This window comes from Babylonia areolata, chromosome 2 (genome assembly GCF_041734735.1).
Source record: "Babylonia areolata isolate BAREFJ2019XMU chromosome 2, ASM4173473v1, whole genome shotgun sequence".
Classification (NCBI taxonomy): Eukaryota; Metazoa; Mollusca; class Gastropoda; order Neogastropoda; family Buccinidae; genus Babylonia; species Babylonia areolata.
In genome coordinates, this window is record NC_134877.1 from 50,399,517 (window position 1) to 50,420,096 (window position 20,580).

Genomic DNA, 20,580 nt, shown 5'->3' on the forward strand with positions numbered 1-20,580 from the left:
GGACGGCTTATGGAGTCTCAGAGAAGATCAGTCGGGATCACAAAACACCATGAAACAAAATGAAAAAGCAATCTGGGGAAGAGAAAGCTGCTTACAAAGTCACAACCTCAAGCATGACAAGGGAAGTAGTGACACATGCTGCAAAATGGCAGACATCATTATATACGCCTGCAAATCGACATAACACAATACTGCACTAGTACTGATTTGACTCGAAACATAAAATGTTCAAACCTGTTTTGAGAGTTCAGAGTGACACAATGCAATGAGCAACCTCCAGCTGATTAAAAAAAGTGGATGCATTAACTTAGATAACAGCCCTTGAGCAAAAGGAGCAAGCCATCAAGCTAGCTGGCAATGCAATCATAATGAATGGCTTAAAACTGCTGGAAGATTGGAAGTGGTAAGAAATGTATAAGTGTCATAAGAACCAAAAATAAAGCCAACACTCGTTAACTGCCTAAGAAAAAAAATGGATTTGAGAGGAAGCACTTGCAGATCCAAGTTGAAGAGTGAACTTTCTAAAGTTCTAAGTGGAGCAGACTCTTCTTGACCCTCAGAAAACTGGACTGAAGAAATATACTGGCTGTGTTAATGACTAAAAGGAGGTGATCAGATCCAATGGCTTAACTTTCTGTATGGAGGTTAGGGAATCTGGGGAATGTTTAAGGCTGCGCAAATGTGAACAGGTGCTTTTGTGTTTGTGGGATGTACATTGTGTGTGGGTAATTGCTGATTTTTTTTGTTTTAAAATTCAATGGACCGGTTTGGGGAGGGACATTAATTACTGGTGGATTTAAAGAAGAAGAAAAACTGCCACAAAAAGTACCATTTGTATAAGGTCAATGGAATGATGCCCAGAAAGTTGGCAAACTCGTAGACTTGTTTCTGGTATAAGGAATGTTATCATGTAATTGCTGGGAACACTTGCAAGAATAATCAATTCCTTTCAAAAACAGAGATTTTAGTATTTCTGATTATTTAAATAAATATTCTAAATCACATAGGAAACATCAAAATAATGAATAAAATAAGTCTGACTGAAGTTTCATTGTATCATAAAACAGCTCCTCCAAGAGGTGGCAGACATAGATCTACAGCTCCCTGTTTCTGGGTTGCCAGTGTATAAACCAACACACCTGTAATGAATGCCCCAACACCCTCTTCCACCCCCATCCCCAAACCTAGGTTCAACCAGATATCCATACCACATAATTATCTACTATCGTCCATAGGCATGTCCGAAAGAATGGGGATTATCTTAAGATGAATAAACACACACACAGACACGTGTGCACACATCACACACATACATTATTAAGTTTCTTGAAGAGTTAGAAGTGAGCAGGCCTTGTTCTGTATTCATTGTCAGTTTTGTTGTTTTTTCAGCCAAATATCATTCATTCAAAGTCAGTGAAGTAACTCTCCTGTGGCAATGCACCAGGATCCGATGCAATCCCTGCTGAGGTATATAAAGCAGGAGGCCCTACCATGATGCAAAAGCTGGCTGAACTCTTCCAGTCCATGTGGAATGGTGGACAGATCCCGCAACAGATGAAAGATGCCAACATAGTTGAGGAAAGGCAACTGGCAGTCTTGCGGCAACCACCGAGGCAGCTCCCTCTTGGCCATTGCTGGGAAGATTCCAGCCCACATCCTGCTCAACTGACTTTTCCAACATCTTGAGCAAGGTCTCTTCCCAGAAAGCCAGTGCGGCTTCTGTGCTGAATGTAGGACTGTGGACATGATTTTTGCTGCGCGCCAACTCCGGGAAAGATGCCAGGAGCAACACAGCAACCTCTTCGTGACCTTTCTCGATCCGACAAAGGCTTTCGATACGATCAGCTGAGAAGGCTTATGGAAAATAATGGAGAAGTTTGGCTGCCCCTGCAAGTTCATCACAATCGTCTGGCAGTTTCATGACGGCATGATAGTGAAAGTTTTGGATGATGGAGACGAGTCAGAGGCCTAAATTTGTTCATGAATTTTTCTCTGTGATCAGTGCCTGTTTCTTCATCATTCTCATCGAACCAGCCTTGGTTTCTTCGGACTGCTGGTCCGAGATGCTCGAGGGTAGTAGTGTAGATAGTGTCTCTGAAGGCTGTTCCTCAATGCTGGTCCCATCTTCCTGTCATGTGTCTGGAAGTCTGCCTTTGAAGTCATTGGCAAGTTCTTCTGCAACTTTGCTGCTTTTCAGCTTGTAGACATTCAACCTCTTTGCAGTCTTCTGACTTTGGGGTCTTCCCATGGGCAGAATGCGAAGCCAGAAGAACGTGCATCCAGCACCACCACATTCTGTAAGCTGGCCCTTGCCTACTAAGCGCGTTACGCTGAGAGCTGCTATGTCCACAACAGTTGTAGCGAGCTAGCTCTTTGGCAACCAGTGCAGTTGTTCTCTCTGGTCTGTCAGCCTTGATGTTACCCAGCAGAGTTCTCAACGCCACTTCCTTCTTCGTTCATCTTTTGTTTGTTTGTTGACTGCAATGAGAGATCCCCACCAGCCGCGGGAAGCTGGCCAGTTCAGGTCCAAGATTCTCCTCCGTCTACTACTGGTAACCATGTAACCCAGTACTACCTGCCGCATGTGGTCATCCCGGCAGCGGAGCAGGCGGAAGAAGAGGAGACATCTCCCAACGGCTGCGATGGCAGAGGAGGATGCCAACAATGGGTATGGAGACTTGCCGCGCCGGGGCATGCCGCAAGAACTGGACCCACAACATTTATGAGGGCTTGTCTACCTACAGTGTGAAGGGGCCTGGATTCGGCCGCGGACTGCCGTGCGCTGAAGAAACCATCACTGGTTCAACGGGCGGAAAGGCGTTTCTCAGCAATGCGTCGTGCACTGAAATACAAGAAAGCAGAAAGCATTATCTGTCAGTAACAACACAAAGTTAGTTTGTAAAATAAATACATAAATAAAAAAAAGAGGTGCCAATACAGCTGTATTCGACTGCTTTTCGACCTTGGTACAGAGGGACGAACAAACAGTGGACTATCGAGCTGGGAGAGGACCGACACGGGGGAGAGAGCTGATCCCTTCTGAACTGACCCCTACCCCCCGCCCCCTCCATTCGCAACTTCTATCCAGTAAGAAAGACTGAAAGGTTTACTGCACTCACTGACTCCGACAGACTTTAATTCTATTTTTATTGTGATCATTTCAACCATTGTGATAATTTCAACTATAATTGTGATCACTGATTTCAACAGACCGTGCCGCACCTCTTTTCCAGCAGGGGTAGTTTTCTGTGCATGATTTAAGACTGACGTGAGATGGATTTATAGCTTCATCTTGGGACAGAATGTGACCAAGAATTTTCTGAATACACAGCTTGCCTCTTTATATAGGATCGTTTTTTGTTTGTTTTTTTAAATTTTTTAATTGTTTTTTGTTGTTGTTGCGAAATTGAACTGAAAACAGCATGCCGGGTTCTAAATTCATTGATTAATCACATTATTCCCACCCCCACCCCTGCCAACCCTACCACCCTTCCCCTTGCGTTTTCACACAGACACTAACACCTCACCAGAGTGTCTATGGTACGTTTTTCATGACCGAAGTGCAGATTTATGGCAAGGTCACGGATTTCAAAAATAGGAGAAAACATGGATGGGGAAAATTTGATCTGACACCGGTTTGATGGTTACTTCCGGTGCCTGAGTTTAGCACGTGACAGGAGTTGTTTTATGTAACTGTCGTCTGAAACAACTAGAGAAAAGAACTGTAGAAGACATCTACGGAACAAAACATGTTTCAGAAAGTTTCCCTGATTGTTCTTTTTGCTGCATTTGCCAAAAGCAGCCACGCTTTCTGGATGCCGTTTCACGCATCTTGCAAAATCGACTGGTAATTTTGTTTTTCTCTCAAGGCTGAAGCCTGAAGCAAAGGGCATTCAGCGAGTGCTTCATTGATCTTGATATTGATGGTCATGTTTCAGAAACAAAATCTCGTTTTTGTTCGACGGACAAGATGAGTGTGTGCGAAGTACGTAGCAAGTCAGTGAACTTACATGCCACAGGAACGCGGTGTCTTGGAGCTGAAAAGGTTTTCTCGAAGTAGTTCCAGTCTTGTTCTTTCTTTTTGAATTAAAAAAAAAAAAAAGAAAGAAAAAAAAAAAAGGAGTGCCTGAGTTGGTCTGTGCTTCCACTTGGCACTTCAAACTTTTAGCTTTTGTTGTTAACACTTTTTACAACAGTGATTTTAGACGGCTCTAAGCCTAATTTTGTGTCTCTCGGTTTTTGAGTTTGACTGGCACTGAGAGTAAGAAAAAAAAAAGGCATTTATGCCTGGCACCTGCACCTCCATCACCTTGTTCATGAAAACAAGGCATTATTATATAGCTGTTTTTTTGTTTGTGGTCAGTTTCTGCTCTGCAGACAAGGTTGATGAGTTGCCCACACATATTGGTAGGACATCCATTATCTCTAAAATAGTAAATGAAGTCTTTTGTAATGAATTGCATTGCTCCATTTTTGCACTCATTCATTCATTTATTTGTTTGTTGTTGTGTTTTGTTTTGTTGTTTTTTTGTTTTGTTTTTTTGCATTTTTTAAATCAGTCTGGAGACAGGGGTACTGGAAAGTTCTGCCATACTGAAGGTTAAATCTGACTAAAGAGCTGCAAGCTGGATGGTTAAAATCTTGTGTTATGGAGGTTGCATTGGAGAGACACTAGATTGAAGCTAGGTTTCATGATAGTTTCCGAAATGACTTTTGTCATTTTAAGACAGTGGATATTTGAAAAGGTCAGGATTGTTCAGTACTTCTCTCAAGATATTGCCACTGAGCCAAGATAGTGTGTTGATTTTTTGTTTTGTTTTTAATTGCAGAGTATGATTTTTTTCCCCACCTGTTAAACCTCAGCTCCACTCATTTACAGAGTCTTAATTTGTTTATTGTTCTTCATGTAGGGTGAGATGGTCCTTGAAAATGATATTAAGTATTTTGGATGAGATAATAAACTGAAGTCCCATTTGCAGACCTGCCTAGTACTACGATTCGTCCGAAGTTTCTACGATTTAAGCACCCTGACTACGGCACTACGGCTGAGTAAAAAAAACTATGATTTTGCGGACTGCGAAACCACACACACACACATACACACACTCACACACACAGAGCTGAATTGAAAAAAAAACAAAAACACACACACATACACTCTCTCGCAAACACACACACACGCACACACACACACACACACACACACACACAGCTGAATTGAAAAAAAAAAAGAAGCAAAAAACACACACACATACACTCTCACTCTCTCAAACACACACACACACACACACACACACACACACACAGAGCTGATTGAAAACAAAATACAAAGCATATACTTTCCATGTCTCTCTCTCTCAGGCACACACACACACTTTCTCCATACCCTTGGCCCTCTTTCAGCACACACACAGGGTTGAATTGAACACACACACACACACACACACGTATGTGCGTGAGCTCAGAGATGCTCTCTCGATCTCTCTCTCTGTTTAAGGATGTAACACATAACCAGCTTTGCTCTCCTAACGCAGTCCCCAAGATCCCCTTGCCTGTTACGGTAAATTTCACAATTTTGGAATCTTATCTCTGCATACAGATAAAAACTAAGAGAGAGAGGAAGGGAAAGCTGTGTCATGAATAAAATAAATGATGGTAACTGTAAGTCAGCCATTTTATGTTGGTGATTTTGTTGCGTGCCCCTTTTTGTCTTTGGAGATTGGTATCTCTGTATGTGATAACTGAAAGTTTCACTTGTGTTTGGCAATCAGCCTAATTCATGTCTTGGTTAGTACAAAGAAGATGTAATGAAGAGTGTATTAAAGTGGAAATGCCGCCATGTCCATACTACTGAAAACTACCATAAAACTACTGAAAACTGGGGTTCTGCTACTGAGAGGTATTTGGGGGCCTAGGCAGGTCTGCATTTGCAGCATCCACTTCGCACACATGAAGAGCCCACAACAATAAAAGGGTTATGTCAGGCAAAATTCTGTAGAAAACTCCTCTTTGATTGCAAATCAAATATAAATGCAGACAGAAAAAAGTAAAGGGTGCTGCAACACTGTGGTAATGTGCTCTCCCCATTGAGAGCAGCCTGAATTTCAGAGAAATCAGTCATGACAAAAAGTATTACAATACAATATCAATACAATACAAAATTACAATACTAATTTTGTTTTTGTTATTATCAATTGTAAAATATCATAAAGGAAATGTTTTCTCGCATAATTTACAGGAGCAAGTAACCACTTTCTAAAAGTATTGTGCAACTGAGGTATAAAAAAAAAAAGGTCCTATAACTTATAAGATATTAAATCATAAACAAATAAATCTTTTCCCTTGTTAAATGAAATACTATAATTTTTTGTATATACTTCACTGATACTTCACTTCAAATTAAGCATCCTCTACAGTTCACATTGTTTTGCTTAATCACTCAATGGTTTTCAGTAAATATGGCATTGCATCCATAATTTAGGGTTGTTTTATATTTTGAGAAAAAACTTGGCCTCTGAGTCTGAAGTTTAATTGGTAATAAATGGACAAATGTTGATGATTATGACTTCATGTTTTTGTTTCAGGAATTGGCCCCAAAACGATTGTTTATTTGTGAAGACAAAGATCATTGATCAGATAGGAAAGTGGAACAACACCAACTGTTCAGAGACTGAAAAATGCCGCTATGGCGTAAGTATTTAAGTAACACATTCTTAAAACCCCTCACATTATTATCACTGGATCTTTTTATTATCTTTTCAAATTTATTATTTTTTCAAATAATGTGCTATTTTTGAAAATACAAATAGCATGAATCATTTTTTTTAATGTGAGGTGGTTACATTTGAATTGTGATCAACATTTTTAGATAAGCCATTAATTAACTGCATTGTCTATGCTAACCAATACAGTCGATCAGTTTCACAATATTTTGAATTGAAGTGATGACTTTTTCCTGGTCTTCCTTTGACACTGGAGCGTAAGAGTCATTTACACTGGCTGAAGCAGAGGTGTCAGAGATACTCGTGGACAAGCACCTAGAAACAATCAGATTGTCCAGTAATTTGAATTGTAGATTTTAATGTCTGACAAGATGTTCAGAGGTCAAGACCAGTTTGATAATTTGCTTCTATTGCTGAAATGTATTGAGGAAGTTCCCCAAGTAAGACAAGGTTAAAAATATCTTTATGTATAAGGCAGATGAGGAAAAACTAATTATTGAGTGGTGGGTCATTAAAGAAAAACCAGTTTTGATTAGCTGTCGTTTTATTTAATATTTAGAATTTTTTTTAAAGAAGTATTTTTCTGTTTGTACAAAGATTTTGTCCCTTTTTGAATATAAGAGGCTGTTCCCATAATTTGAATATTTTACTTATTACAGTGGTTCAGTGTCTGCTATCTGTTGGAAACAAAGTACTTTTATGCATTGACAGAAAAGGAAGGGCACTGATCCTGCATTTTAATTTGAGTTGAAAGTTTGCTTGCATTGTAAGGATATCATAAGTTTGGTGTCATATACCATATACTGTACCATGTCAAACTGATGCAAACTAGGCCTATTGGTTTGCTCTGCTTGGCCAAATTTCGCGCGGCTAACAGTGAAAAGACGGGCCCACCGCTCTCAGCCAATCAAACGCCTCTAAAAACTATAAGCGCTTAACCATTCCTTTGGCCAAGGCTCTCCACGCCATCTTGTCAGGTTTACGCTCTGTCTCGTCTTACGCTTTTTTCGGCTGTTCAGCGTATCCTTTTGGCCTTATTTTGTTGCATGCGGCTTGTGTTTATTGTATTCTTACATTCTGTGTACTCGATTCGACTCGGCACCCTCGATTCGTTCGATTTTTTCTGCCTCTAAGTCGATCCTGTCTTTCCTTTCTCTGTTGGGGGTCGGATTTTCGCTGGGTGCCTAAGCGCAGGTTCCATGCCTCGTGTGCCATACCACGAAGGCAGGGAATCATGATGCTGGGATTGAGACTCGGTAAGAGACTCTCCCAGGCCCGGAGCTCATGATTCCTCCCGATACGGACTGCGGCGATGCGTCGTTAGACGCTGATCGCGGAGGCGACGTTCGTACCAGTAAAACGGTCATGAAGGGGACCGGGGGGGAAAGAGGTACGAGCGTCGCCTCCCGAGGTGTCCCAGCGTGAGGCAGGGAGAAGGGTGAATGGCAAGTCATCTCCGTGCTGTGGGGACTCGCAGCTAGGCGCGGACTCCCGAGGGGAGGCCGCGCCCGGCCATTACCCGGGTCCCCACTCGGAGACGGCCCTCGCGTGCCCCATTGTTGTTCCCCCTCCTCCCTTCTCTGTCGACCCCCCTCCCCCACCTCCTTTTGGGGGGGGAGAAAAATTTGGTTCCGGGGGGGGATCTCTACTTTGCCCACCCCGGGCCAAGCCACCCCAGTCTCCCCACGGGAGGGGATTCGGGGCGCGTGGCAACCTGCTCTGCAGGTCTTCCCGCTATCCGGCCGGTCTCCCCTGCTGGGGGAGGCCCGTGCGTGTCAGGCGGTTCCGGGCAGTCAGCCCGCTCGTCTTCGGGCGGGACTGACGCCCAAGTCGGACCTGACCTCCCTCCGACTTGGCCAGGTTGTTCCCTTCATGGAGGTCAATGCACCAGTGACCCTTGGGGTTTGGGTCACAGTATGGCTGGTGCCCACGGGTAGTTACCCCCATTCTACCCGTACTGGGGCGCATCTAGGGTGCACACTGGGTTGCCGGGAGCACCAAGGGCCAGCCCCTTGTCTGCTCCCCACCGGACCCAACCCAGCACATCTCACAGGGTGACACACACAGCCCCGACAAGTGGGATCGACTTCTTGTCGGTCAGGTCGAGTTCCTCGACCAATATTGCCACTCTGTCCACAAATCGGGCCTCTGTCAACCCACAGGTGACCACCACGGTCACAACGGCCTCCTTGTCAGGACCGACGGCTGCTCAGGGGCCCTACTCGGCCCGGCGGAGCCGGCAGTCCCCACCTGCCCAGCCCTCGGTCCTACAGTGAGATGAGTGGGTGTTTGTCCCCACACAGCACTCGTGGGTCACTCTTGCATCCAGGGACGCCCTCTCTGAAAAGGTGTGGCACCCACCATCCCAAGCATGGTTGGACCTACGGTCCACACGCTCCCCACCCGCTTCAGGTGTCAAGGACATAACAGTGGCGGCCATGGTCCCGGCTCGGGATCGTCCCAGCTCATCCCGCTGGGCTGACCACAGCTCACAGGACGCCCCAGTGGGTACATCCACTTGGGATGGCACCCAGCAGGGGATGGACTGCGAACAAGAGTGGGAGCCCCTGTCTTCGGATGAGGACGAACAAGCAGATGAGCACTCTTCGCCCACATCCCAGGGGGGACAGATTGAGCCTGAACCAAACTCGGACTTTGCCGAGCTCGAACTGACCCTCCCCAATAGGGCCACGTATGCCGAATCAGTCCCTCAGGCTACTTTGTTACCCTTGACCCTCCTTACGCCATGTGACTCTAACTCCAGAACCACAAGGCAACTCAGAGTGCCAGAAATGGTGCAGGTATGGCTTATTAAGTCAGCCCGCACTGTCAGGGGTGCTGCTTCCATCCCTCCTCCAGGCAGGGAGTCCCTCTCTGCCCCGGGCGCCTTTTCCCCGGGAAAGTTTCTTAAAGATTCCTCCAAGGGAGGGTTGTGGTCCTGGTACACACAGGACCACCCTGCCTACAGCGGAGCAGAGCCCTCCGCACAGGACAGGATGTTGGTCTCACAGCGCACCACCTTCCCCACTTCAGCTAACCTATCCTTTAAAACGTTAGCAGAGTGGGACAAATTGGCCCGCTGCTGCCCCCTCGAGGTTTCCACGGCGTACACCTTCGACACGTTCCTTCACAGGGCCAATGAGCTGTGGGAACAGTGTCCAGTTAATCAGGACAAGGGGTCTCCTTCCTCTGTCCCGCCGGGCCTCTTCACCGACCAGAGGTTACACGCTTTTGGCAATAGGGTAGCATCTGGTCTCACGGCAGCTGCAGACACAGCTACCAGCCTTCACTTCAATACTGTGCTAGCGCGGCGTGATGCCATTTTCAGCCTCTCTAACATTCCTGTGGAGGAGAGGGCTGCCCTGCGGTCCATCCCAGCACAGCAGCACTCCCTCTTCGGCCAGTTCCCGCCCCATTTTGTCAGCCACAGGGCAGAGACAAACAGGGAGGTGGCCTCATATTTGGCCCACACCTCTCATGGGCTCCAGGGTTCTATGCCATTGAAGAGACTGGCCACCAGGGCCCCTCCATATACCACGCCGCCTGTCAAGGCAGCGTGTGCCGAATCAGTGGCAGAGGAATAAACCACCTTAGGTCTGTCCAAGCCGACCGGCCATGCCCAAGGCCAGAAGGCAGCACCCCCAATGACTGGGCCCCGATTCAGCACCGCCAGTCGTTCAGCCCCTCCAAGTAGGAAACTTGTCCCGGCATGCACATCAGTGGTGTGCTCTGGGACTCAACGACGGGATTATGTCGGTGCTAGAGTCGGGGTACATGCTGTCTTGGGTGGAGGATCTCCCCCCTCTAAAGATCCACTCCTCCTCCTTAGGTGCCCAGCTCGACGGAGCAGGAGAGCGTCCTAGAAAAAGAGATATCACACCCACTCCTCATGGGGCTATATCTCAACTCTCGGACCCGGGCCCCGGTTTTTACGGCTGGTTGTTGGTGATTCCAAAGGTCTCGGGAGGGTGGAGACCAGTTTTGAACTTGTCCCCCCTCAACAAATTCCTCCCCAAAATCAAATTCAAGATGGACACACAGGCACAGATTCGGGAGACCATCCAACAAGGTGATTGGCCTACCTCTATCGATTTGGAAGATGCTTATTTTCATATACTCATCCATTCGGCATCCCGTCGGTACCTGAGGTTCGTGTGGAGGGACAAGGGGTTCCAGTTCCCGGCCCTCCCATTTGGTCTGTCCCTTGCCCCTTTCCTGTCTACCAAGGTGGTGCGGGAATTGGTGTCCATCGTCCGCTCGGAATCCATTTGTCTCTGTGAGTACCTGGACGACTTGCTTATCCTGGCCCAGTCTCAGGCCCTGTGCCTGAGTCATACGGCCAGACTTCTAGACCTTTGCTCCCAACTGGGCTTCCTCATGGACCAGCAGATATGCGATCTGTCCCCATGTCAGTCCTTCGACTTCTTAGGGATGAGATTCGACATGCGGTCTATGATAGTCTCTCTGGCGCCAGATCACTGGGACCGTCTGGCAGGCCTCCTCAGCCACTGGCGCCACTCCTCCCAAGATACAGTGCAGACACTTTCTTCCCTCTTGGGCATGATGGAGTCCACGGCACCTCTCATTCCCCTGGACAGGGTTCTCAAGCGCCCTCTCCAGAGGGCACTGAGGTTACGCCGGTCCCAGAGCACTCAGCCATGGGATACCCAGATATGTCTGGGCGAGTGTTTCCTCGAGGTGAGATCAGAGTGGTTAATCACCCCCTTTGGACACAGGGGGTGCCCTTAGCCCCACCTACTCTTCAGGTGGCACTCTTCACAGACGCCTCCTCCCTGGGCTGGGGAGCCCACATGGACTCACTCTATGCAGCAGGGACTTGGTCCCCGGAGGAGCGCCTATGCCACATCAATGTTCTGGAACTGGAGGCAGTTCGCAGGACTCTCCTGCACTTCATGGGGGAGGCCACTGGCAAGACCATCCGCTTGTTCACGGACAAGACGACGGTCGCATGTTATGTGAACAAATGGGGGGAGCGCACTCGGCAGACCTCTCAATGCGGACTGAGGCTCTCCTCCGTTTGGTGCCACAGCAAGGGCATTGCACTTTCAGCGAGACACTGAGCAGGAAAAACCAACTTCTTGGCAGATGCTCTTAGCAGGTCCAAGAGTGTCATGCGCACAGAGTGCACCCTGGACAAGGACAGCCTTCAGGGGGTGTGGGAACAGCGGTTTCGGCCGATGGTGGACCTTGTTCAACAAGAGACTTCCCACTTCCGTGTCTTCGGTTGCCGACCCAGAAGCGTGGGCAGTGGATGCTCTCTCTCTAGATTGGAGCAGTCTGATTGCCTCCGCGTTTCTTCCCTTTCCATTTCTGTCCAAGGTGATACGGAAAGACAGATTGGAACACCCGCAGCTGATCCTCATTGCGCCGAAATGGCCAGCCCAGACCTGGTTTCCAGACCTTCAGTCCCTGACACATGTTCCCACCCCTGGAACTTGAAACCAAATCTCATCTGCTGAGGCAGCCTCGCTCGGGCACTCCGCATTCCAATCCTCAACTGCTCCACCAGCACGCATGGCTGCTGTGCGGTCGGAACTGTCAGCATCACCATTGAAGTCCTCGACCCCTCGGTCGGCCTCTGTGTCGGCTGTGCTGACCCAGGGGTCTGCCTCCTCTGACCTCCTCTCCATAGTCACCAGAGCAAGGAGGCAGGGAACGGAGACTTTGTATGACTTTCGCGGGAAGATATGGTTGCGGTGGTGTACAGCTCAGGGCATTACCCCTACGAACCTTACGAGCATGCAGCTGGCCAACTTTCTGGCTCTCTGCTCCTCGGTTCATCCTGTCTGCTAGTTCTGTGCGAGGGTACAGGTCTGCCTTCTGTACCACAATGCAAACAGCTAGGTGGTTCCGCCTTTGAAGCGGATTGCCTGCTCAGAGAGGTGGCTAGGGGTGCCCCTCTGAAGGAAGCTAGAGACCCCAGAAGAGTGCCCCTCTGGGACTTGTTCCTGGTGCTGGATTTCATTCGAAAACAGCCCTTCCTACCATTGGGGACTATTCCTTTTGACATCCTCACCCTCAAGACCACTTTCCTTCTGTGGCTGCCCACAGGCAGTCGTAGAAGTGAGCTGCATGGGCTTAGTGGAATGCCACAAGATCTGGCCTTCCACAGAGATGGTTCCATCACTATTCGTTTCCTTCCAGAGTTTCTGGCTAAGAACCAAGACCCTGAGGTTCCTTCTCCCTCTCCGAGGGTCAGACCTTTGTCTGATATTCTTGCCCAAGATGATGAGGATAGGCACCTGTCCTGTTCGGTGTCTCAAATATTATTGGGATAGGTCTCACCATAGGCGTTCTTCTCAGAGGTGTCTGCTCATCTCCCTCAATGAGAATTACAAGAAAGACATTGCTGCAGGCACCATTTCCCGCCAGGTTTCCCAAGTCATTCGTAGAGCCTACTCTCATGCACACAGGGATATCAGCTGTCTTCATCCCAGGGCACACGAAGTGCGGGCCAGAGCTACTTCGGCTGCTTTCCAGCACTCAGTGCCAACGCAGCATGTCTTGGAGGCAGCCTTCTGGCCGTCTGAGAATCCCTTCATCAACTTCTACCTCAGGAATTTCCGTATGACCAGGGCTGACGGTTCCAAGGGGATTTCCTTTGTCGCGGCTAACACTGCCGTCTCAGTTACAAGGGCGCCCCATATGAACCAGTAGGCGTTGCCCTCCTCCATTTGCTTTAAATTCTGCATCAGTTTGACATGGTACAGTATATGACACCAAAAGGAGGAGTTTGTATTATACTCCATGTTTGGTGTTAAATATACTTACCATGTCAAACTCGAATGCCCGCCCGTCCGTCCCCGCGTCTCCGCCGTGGTTCTCATGGGGCATTTTTGTTCATGGCCACGGAATGATTAAGCGCTTATAGTTTTTAGAGGCGTTTGATTGGCTGAGAGCGGTGGGCCCGTCTTTTCACTGTTAGCCGCGCGAAATTTGGCCAAGCAGAGCAAACCAATAGGCCTAGTTTGCATCAGTTTGACATGGTAAGTATATTTAACACCAAACATGGAGTATAATACAAACTCCTCCTTTTTGTTTCCTTTTAGCTGGTCAGCCAAAATGAGACACAGGTGAAGGCTACCCATACAACTCCAGTGAAGCTCTATGTGGACGATATGACCTTCACGTTCAACCCAGGGAAATCTTCCAGCTGCCAAGTTGGGGTAAGCAGTGGAGAATGGCGCAGAATTGTTAAATGTCCTCTTTTTTGTGACAGAAGTCCAGCTGGATATTTCTGTGTTGATAAAATTCAGATCACTTGTTATAGCCCTGCAAACTGCAAAGACAAACAAAGTACCGAAAAAACATGCATAACCCAGTTTACTTTCCCATGGTTCTGTGAACAGTGAGTAATTGCTCAGGATACATCACTTTTACCAGGAGCTTTGTTTCTATTGGATGCATCAGTGCTTTGCATAACTAGTTTGCTCTGGATCTTTTACGCGTTTCTCTCTTGCTTATGTGCAGTAGTCTAATAAATTTTTCTGTTATTGTGTTCTGTGAGAATTTCCATCCTCTGAAATGTATTTTCATCATTGCTCTAGTTAGAGCAGGTTGTGTGAGAACGGATATTCTTTTTGTGTAAAATATCTCCCGAGAGAGAAGCTGAACAACATTTGGAGGTAATGAAACTATTTTTCCTGTTCCAGATGTCTCCATTTCATCAGTTCTGCTGGCCAGTTTTATAGTAATTGCTGATAGTCAAGGTAAACAATCAGGGGTCAGAGTGTTTGATAACTGCATTGTGCTTATGTTTAATGCTAATTCCCATAGTTGATGAAGATTTGATTGTGACAGTTACCTAGTTATTTCTGGAAATGGAATATCTCATTTTGTATTTGACAGGGGGAAAGCCATTCAGAAACCTGGTATGCTGTCCTGGATTATGGAACCAACTTCTGCAACCTGCACAATCTGGTAACAGGTAAAGTATAGATAACTGTATAGATAATTGGTACAGTAGCTTCTCCATCGTTTAAAAAAATCCAACCACACCATTTTGCAGTTAGCAAGTTTGAAGGCAAGTTACTTTCAGTCAGAACCCCTTTAATGACCTCTCTTTGTGTCTCTCTCTGAATCTGTATACAGGGCAGGGACTGGATGCAAAAAGCATGTAAATGATTATCATCCTCAGAAATAAAGAAATTGGTCTTGTTTTTTCTTTTGTCTACATTCAAAGCACTCCATTGTAAATGATGTTTTGTTTTTTGATAATGTTTTTTTTTTAGGAATGCTCACAGCCACTTTATTTGAGATAAGACACTTTATTTGAGATAAGATCTACCATTTATATGATTTATTCACATGGTTTTTATATTTACTCAGGGATGAGTGAGTGCTGATGGTGAGCAGGTTCTTTTATGGTTCTAACCCTGAATGTATTTATTGCATGAATTCAGATGTGTTTTGTTATTGTTAAACCTCTTGGCTGTGCAACATGATGGGGTGTGACCAGGCAATGTTAAAAGACGCAGGAAGGCACGACAGGTGAGGATCCAGGTTATGTTAAAAAGAAGGTTCCATTATATTGTCAATGTATGTGGAGGACAACAGTTTTTTTCTGAAAGTATGCAAAATTGTGTTGACTAGTACTCGGGTACACATTTTGGTGTTGGCAGGTATGTAAACATGTATCTCCATCTTGCAGGTGCTGGCCTGGACAAGGCGCCTGGATACAGTGAAACGACGAGCAACTCCGTCTGCACACAGTACTCTTCAGCTGACTGTGATAAATACTGATGCACATCGCACCAACATCTGCATGATGCTGTTGGTGGATCTCTCTTTGGAACTGGATTTCAGCTTTTGGACTTCTTCTTTGTTTTGATTTTTCCATCTGCTGTTTAAATGTGGGGTTTGGGGGGGGGGGGTAAGGGAGAGGGAAATGGGGGTGTGGTGGGTGGGTAGAGACAGCGGAACAGAGGCGGCAAGGGGGAGAGAAAGAGAGTTGAGGGTCTGACCCAGTGTATAATAAGATTGAAATTGACTGGCGGGTGGTGAGCATTCAATATCAAATAAATCTCTTGAATACTCTTTTTTTTTTTCTTTTTTTTTTTTAAGTTGGCAGAAATAAACCAAAGGAAATATTTTATGGAAAAGCTGATGCAGATGGAAAATGAGAGAGTATGTATGTGTTCTGATGCGTGTAGGATTAGAATGAGGGAACAGAACTCCCTCACATGGACTTGGGCACAGGCACTTACACCTATTTACCATGATTTCTTGATGGTGTAGAGCTTATTCCTCCGCAGGCTGCCATTTGGTTCTTCAAAATTAAGAAAAATAAGATTAATGAAATCATGTTATGTGATGCCATTAATAAAATACAATCTCGGAAGCACAGCAACTCATCTGCAGGTCACTGTCCTCTGTTGTGTAAAGGAAAGCCATGATGTTGTCCATGTTGAAGTCTCCATAAGCACCCAAGACACGACACTTTACTGGCTTCAAATGAAAGAATTTGGCAAGCACATTGGGTATTTAAAATGACATAAGTCAGCAGCCACTCCACACTTAAAAACAACAGTAAGCAAGTGCTGTTTGTGCATTTTCTCTCACTCCCTGAAGTCTAAATTGCTGTGTTTATTGATGTACTCCAAAGTGCATCACCTCTAAGGTATCACCTTTTATATTTCTGAAAATTTGTCATAGAATGCAAGGCAGACAGGGAAAATGCTCTGCAGTTGGACCCATTTTCTTAAGGATTATTTCCTCAAGTCTAGTGCTGTTTGTTCTGGATCCAGGCTTTTCAGTAGCACAGATGCTGCGAGGGAATCCATTTGTACAATGATGATAGCTTCCAGCAACATTGATTTGACGCCAATCCAGAGTGAGATGGAATCTATATATCCACAGCTTGGAAAGTGCCTTATCCCTGATACGTCCCCTTTGTGGTCAGCTGGACTGCATGGATCATGATTAGATTTGTTGGATGCCTTTTCCATATCAGTCAATACAGCAAGAGAGTGTTGCATATGAGGTAAAGGTGGTGGATGTCAATGTTGAAATTTAAAAAGAAAAGAAAAAAGCAGCTTCATAATGAAAGAGTTCAGTATGTTTATGGAACAATGTTTGTAGTACAACTTCATAATGAAAGAGTTCAGTATGTTTATGGAACAATGTTTGTAGTACAAGGGGAAAATAGCTGCAATATGTAAATTTATCCTGTTTGACAGTCATTCCAGAGAGGAGTAGAGTGCAGTCTGGTGCTGTACAAAGTCTGTATTGTTGTGATATTCTTTCCTCTTTTCTTTCTGTGGTGTTTTCATTTCCCATTCCATTTCAGCTGAACTTTGGGGTTTGAAATTTGCATTTGGAGTCAGTAAGACTTGTTTACTTTTTAACCCCTAGGCTGCCTGCATGACGAGATAACTCGTCATGGCAAGCATGTATGCTTCGCTGCCTGCATGACGAGATAACTCGTCATCGAAATATTCTGACTTTTCCCTGGTTTGCATTCACTTCCTTGGCAAAAATAGTGGTAGCTTTAGCCTGGGGAATCTCTCTAGATTCTATTCATAGCTAGAAACCCCATCTACGTCATGAAGCAGTCCTTTATTTGAACGTTTTGGTTGGGTCACTGTCCAAGTGTTTGCCTGACTTCTCTCCTCGCTCGCTCAACAAAATGTCGGACTGACGCCGTGCTCAAGACATGCGATCGTGACGAACTAAATCAACCATGATTTCTTTCTTTAGCTGATGCTCAGAAAGAATTGAAGCGTAAATTCGAAGGAGAAGATAGAGATGAACACTTATAGGACGATCTGATAGAAAATAAATGAATAATGAAGAGAGTGGCCACGATGCGACTGTCAGTGAGTGATGCCGGCTGTACAGATCTTAGCAGACGACAGATGACCGAATTAGCAGCAGAGCGATAGTCTTGGCGCGCAGCCAACGCGGTCTGATGAGAACTGAATCAAGTGACCGTGTGAGAGGGGTGAGGAGGAGGGGGGTGGAGACTGAGGGGGCGTGGCCTCACATCCATCTTATCACTTGGAGAAGTCACAATGTATTGTGTATCTATCTCTTAAAAAATATATATATATTGTGGTTGTTCTAGTATGATTCTGGGTTTGCAGATATCCATTTGTCCAGAAAATATTATGTTTTTGTGCAAATTACCTGACTAATGTTTGTAATGAACAAGTTGAAAATGTGACAAAAAACAAAACACTGATTTCAAAACAACAGCATGTCACTAAAAGTATATAAAATGGGAAAACAGCATGTGTTTTGTATTCTTTATTCATTTACCTTTCAGAAAATATATACTTTTATGGGTCTTTCTCCAATAACAAAGAGCACAGAATTTTTTGAAAATTTATACCCGTTTTTTGTGAAAAAACCCTGGCAAATAGATTTCACTTAAATCTTATTTTCCTGGCAGCGAAAGGGTTAATGAAATACCTAAGTCTTATGTTCTGTGAGGGAGGATGTTTACGTTAAGAATCTCATGACAATTATGTTTGGATTCTCAGAAACACTATGACAAGATACAATTTTTATATCAAAATACATTCTCTCTCTCTCTCTCTCTCTCTCTCTGTATATATATATATATATATATATGTGGGTGTGTGTGTGTGTGTGTGTGTTTGGGTCTGGAGGTGACAGAGATTTGCATTCAAAGCAAAAGTATGATTACTTTGCTTTTCACTTTATGGCCAGTTTAAATTCCAAGTCAGTCTTTCTGCTTGCTTACTAACGTTGCAGTTAAAATTTCTTACTCGTCTGTTTCCTCTCAGTTTAAGCAACCAGAAGAATAGATTTTTTTATAACTAATTCTGCTCTTTTATCTGAATAACATAACAAGAAAAAAAATAATGAGGATCTTGATGCTATTTGTATAACACCATGTGAAAGATTGGAATGATACAGTGTTTAAAATATGGGGCATTTTCCAAGCCTTGTTACAAAACCAAGGTGAATCCCCTGTACTATTTTCTGTTTCAGAGGGATGGTTTTGTATAGTTGTTGATTGTAAAGGTTTTTTAGGTGTGATTACATTTGGTAAGTTGCCATCATCATTTCTTGAAGGTTTGTAGTTTTCTGTTGACAGCCTTGTGTTTGCCTGGTTGGTTGGCAAAAGAATGAAAAAAACATACTGATCAACTTTTTTTTTGGTTTTTCAATGTTGTCTAATATAGATATTTTGGCATTTGATTTTTTACATTTCTTTCTTTGCTTTGTTATTATTGGACTGCATATACTCTTGTTTTTGTTATTAAAGATTGTGTATAATAGTGACTGTGAAAAAGAAAAAAGGGGAAAGAAAGACAAAAATCTGTACTGTTATTCTCTGACAAAATTTTTGAATGGATCACTTTGTGCACACACACACTCACACACATTTTAAGATATAATAAGCCTTTGAGTCCTATTGGGGTATGGAGGATTTCAGAAAACACACTCACACAGCAATGGTTTTCAGTCAGAACAGCAATTGGTTTGTACATGCAACAAACGTTGAGGCTTTGTGCTTTTGTCCCTCACAAGAATTAAGGGTTGTGAGACATAAGCTGATAATCACACAAATGATACGCTTTGTTTTTTAAAGTTAAGTCTGGCAGATTTACTCATCCCTCACTGATTCTGAATCATGCTGTACACATGCATGCATCTGCACAACAGATCATTGAACTAGTTTTTTTCTTAGTTTTGTTGCATATTGCAGCTTTTAAATTCTAACTTTGTATCAGCGCTCAGTCACTTATGTGACACAGCATTGAGTGTAACCAACCCAGGAGATGGGGGAAGAGTAATGAGGAGGAGTCTTGATATTGACCCCAACAGAATAGTGGTGGGCAGTGAGAGTTGCAGTTTTAACTCGGCAGATGGGGCAGTGAAGAGGAGATCCATCTTGACACTGACCCCGACAGAACAGTGGTCGGCTGTGAGAAGTTCGGTCGTCATTTGGACCAGCTAAGGGATTCGAACTTGCAGCCTTCTGACTGGAAGAGATCCATCTTGACATTGACTCCAACAGAACAGTGGTGGGCAGTGACAATACTGGTTTTTTTTTATGTTTGGGCTAGCCTGAAAATATGAACTCTCATAGCCGATAGCCGAGTGGTTAAAGCGTTGGACTTTCAATTTGAGGGTCTCTGGTTTGAATCATAACAGTGCCTGGTGGGTAAAAGGTGGAGAGTTTTCAGATCTCCCAGGTCAACATGTGTGCAGATGAACACCCTTCATGTGTATATGCATGCAGAAGATCAAATACGCACATTAAAGATCCTGAAATCCATGTTGGCGTTCAGTGGGTCATAGAAACAAGAACATATCCAGCTTGCACACTCCCAAAAACGGAGTATAGCTGCCTACATGGTGGGGTAAAAAACGGTCATACATTTAAAAGCCCACTCGTGTACATACAAGTGAGTGTGCGAGTTGCAGCCCACGAATGAAGAAGAAGAACTCACAACCTTCTGACCGTGATCACGCGTGGTTAAAATGATCCCACTAGCTCTTGGTTCAACTGACCTGACGTCCTTGGTTAGTCAATCTTTTTGTTATGAGCTGTTTTGGGAATGGTCAGTTTTGATTTTATGTAGTTACATTTAGTTTTGAGAGTCTGTATGATAATTTTTGGGGGGGGGGGGGGGGTTTAGCTTTTGAAAAGGAAACCGGTTCTGATGACAACTGTACTAAAACTTGGATGTGAAGGGATTTTAATGTGGCTATACATTACCACAGTGCTTTTTAAATATTTGAAGTTTTTATTAATATGTTTTTAATTACACATACTTAACCGTGACGCAACTAGTGCAGACTCCGGCAGGGGTCTGACATTCCTGTCCTGTGCAAACTACTATCCGCCTATGTGGAGAAA

At 44.8% G+C, this 20,580-nt stretch overlaps 1 protein-coding gene across 1 annotated transcript; it reads left to right on the plus strand.

Moving 5' to 3' along the window:
* Positions 1-3,647: 3,647 nt before the first annotated feature.
* On the plus strand, positions 3,648-19,035 carry LOC143302300 (uncharacterized). Its single transcript, XM_076616910.1, has 5 exons — positions 3,648-3,847; positions 6,585-6,690; positions 13,793-13,909; positions 14,592-14,670; positions 15,394-19,035. The coding sequence occupies exons 1-5, from the start codon at positions 3,750-3,752 to the stop codon at positions 15,483-15,485; spliced, it is 492 nt and encodes a 163-aa protein (XP_076473025.1). The 5' UTR covers positions 3,648-3,749; the 3' UTR covers positions 15,486-19,035.
* The last annotated feature ends 1,545 nt before the right edge of the window (positions 19,036-20,580 follow it).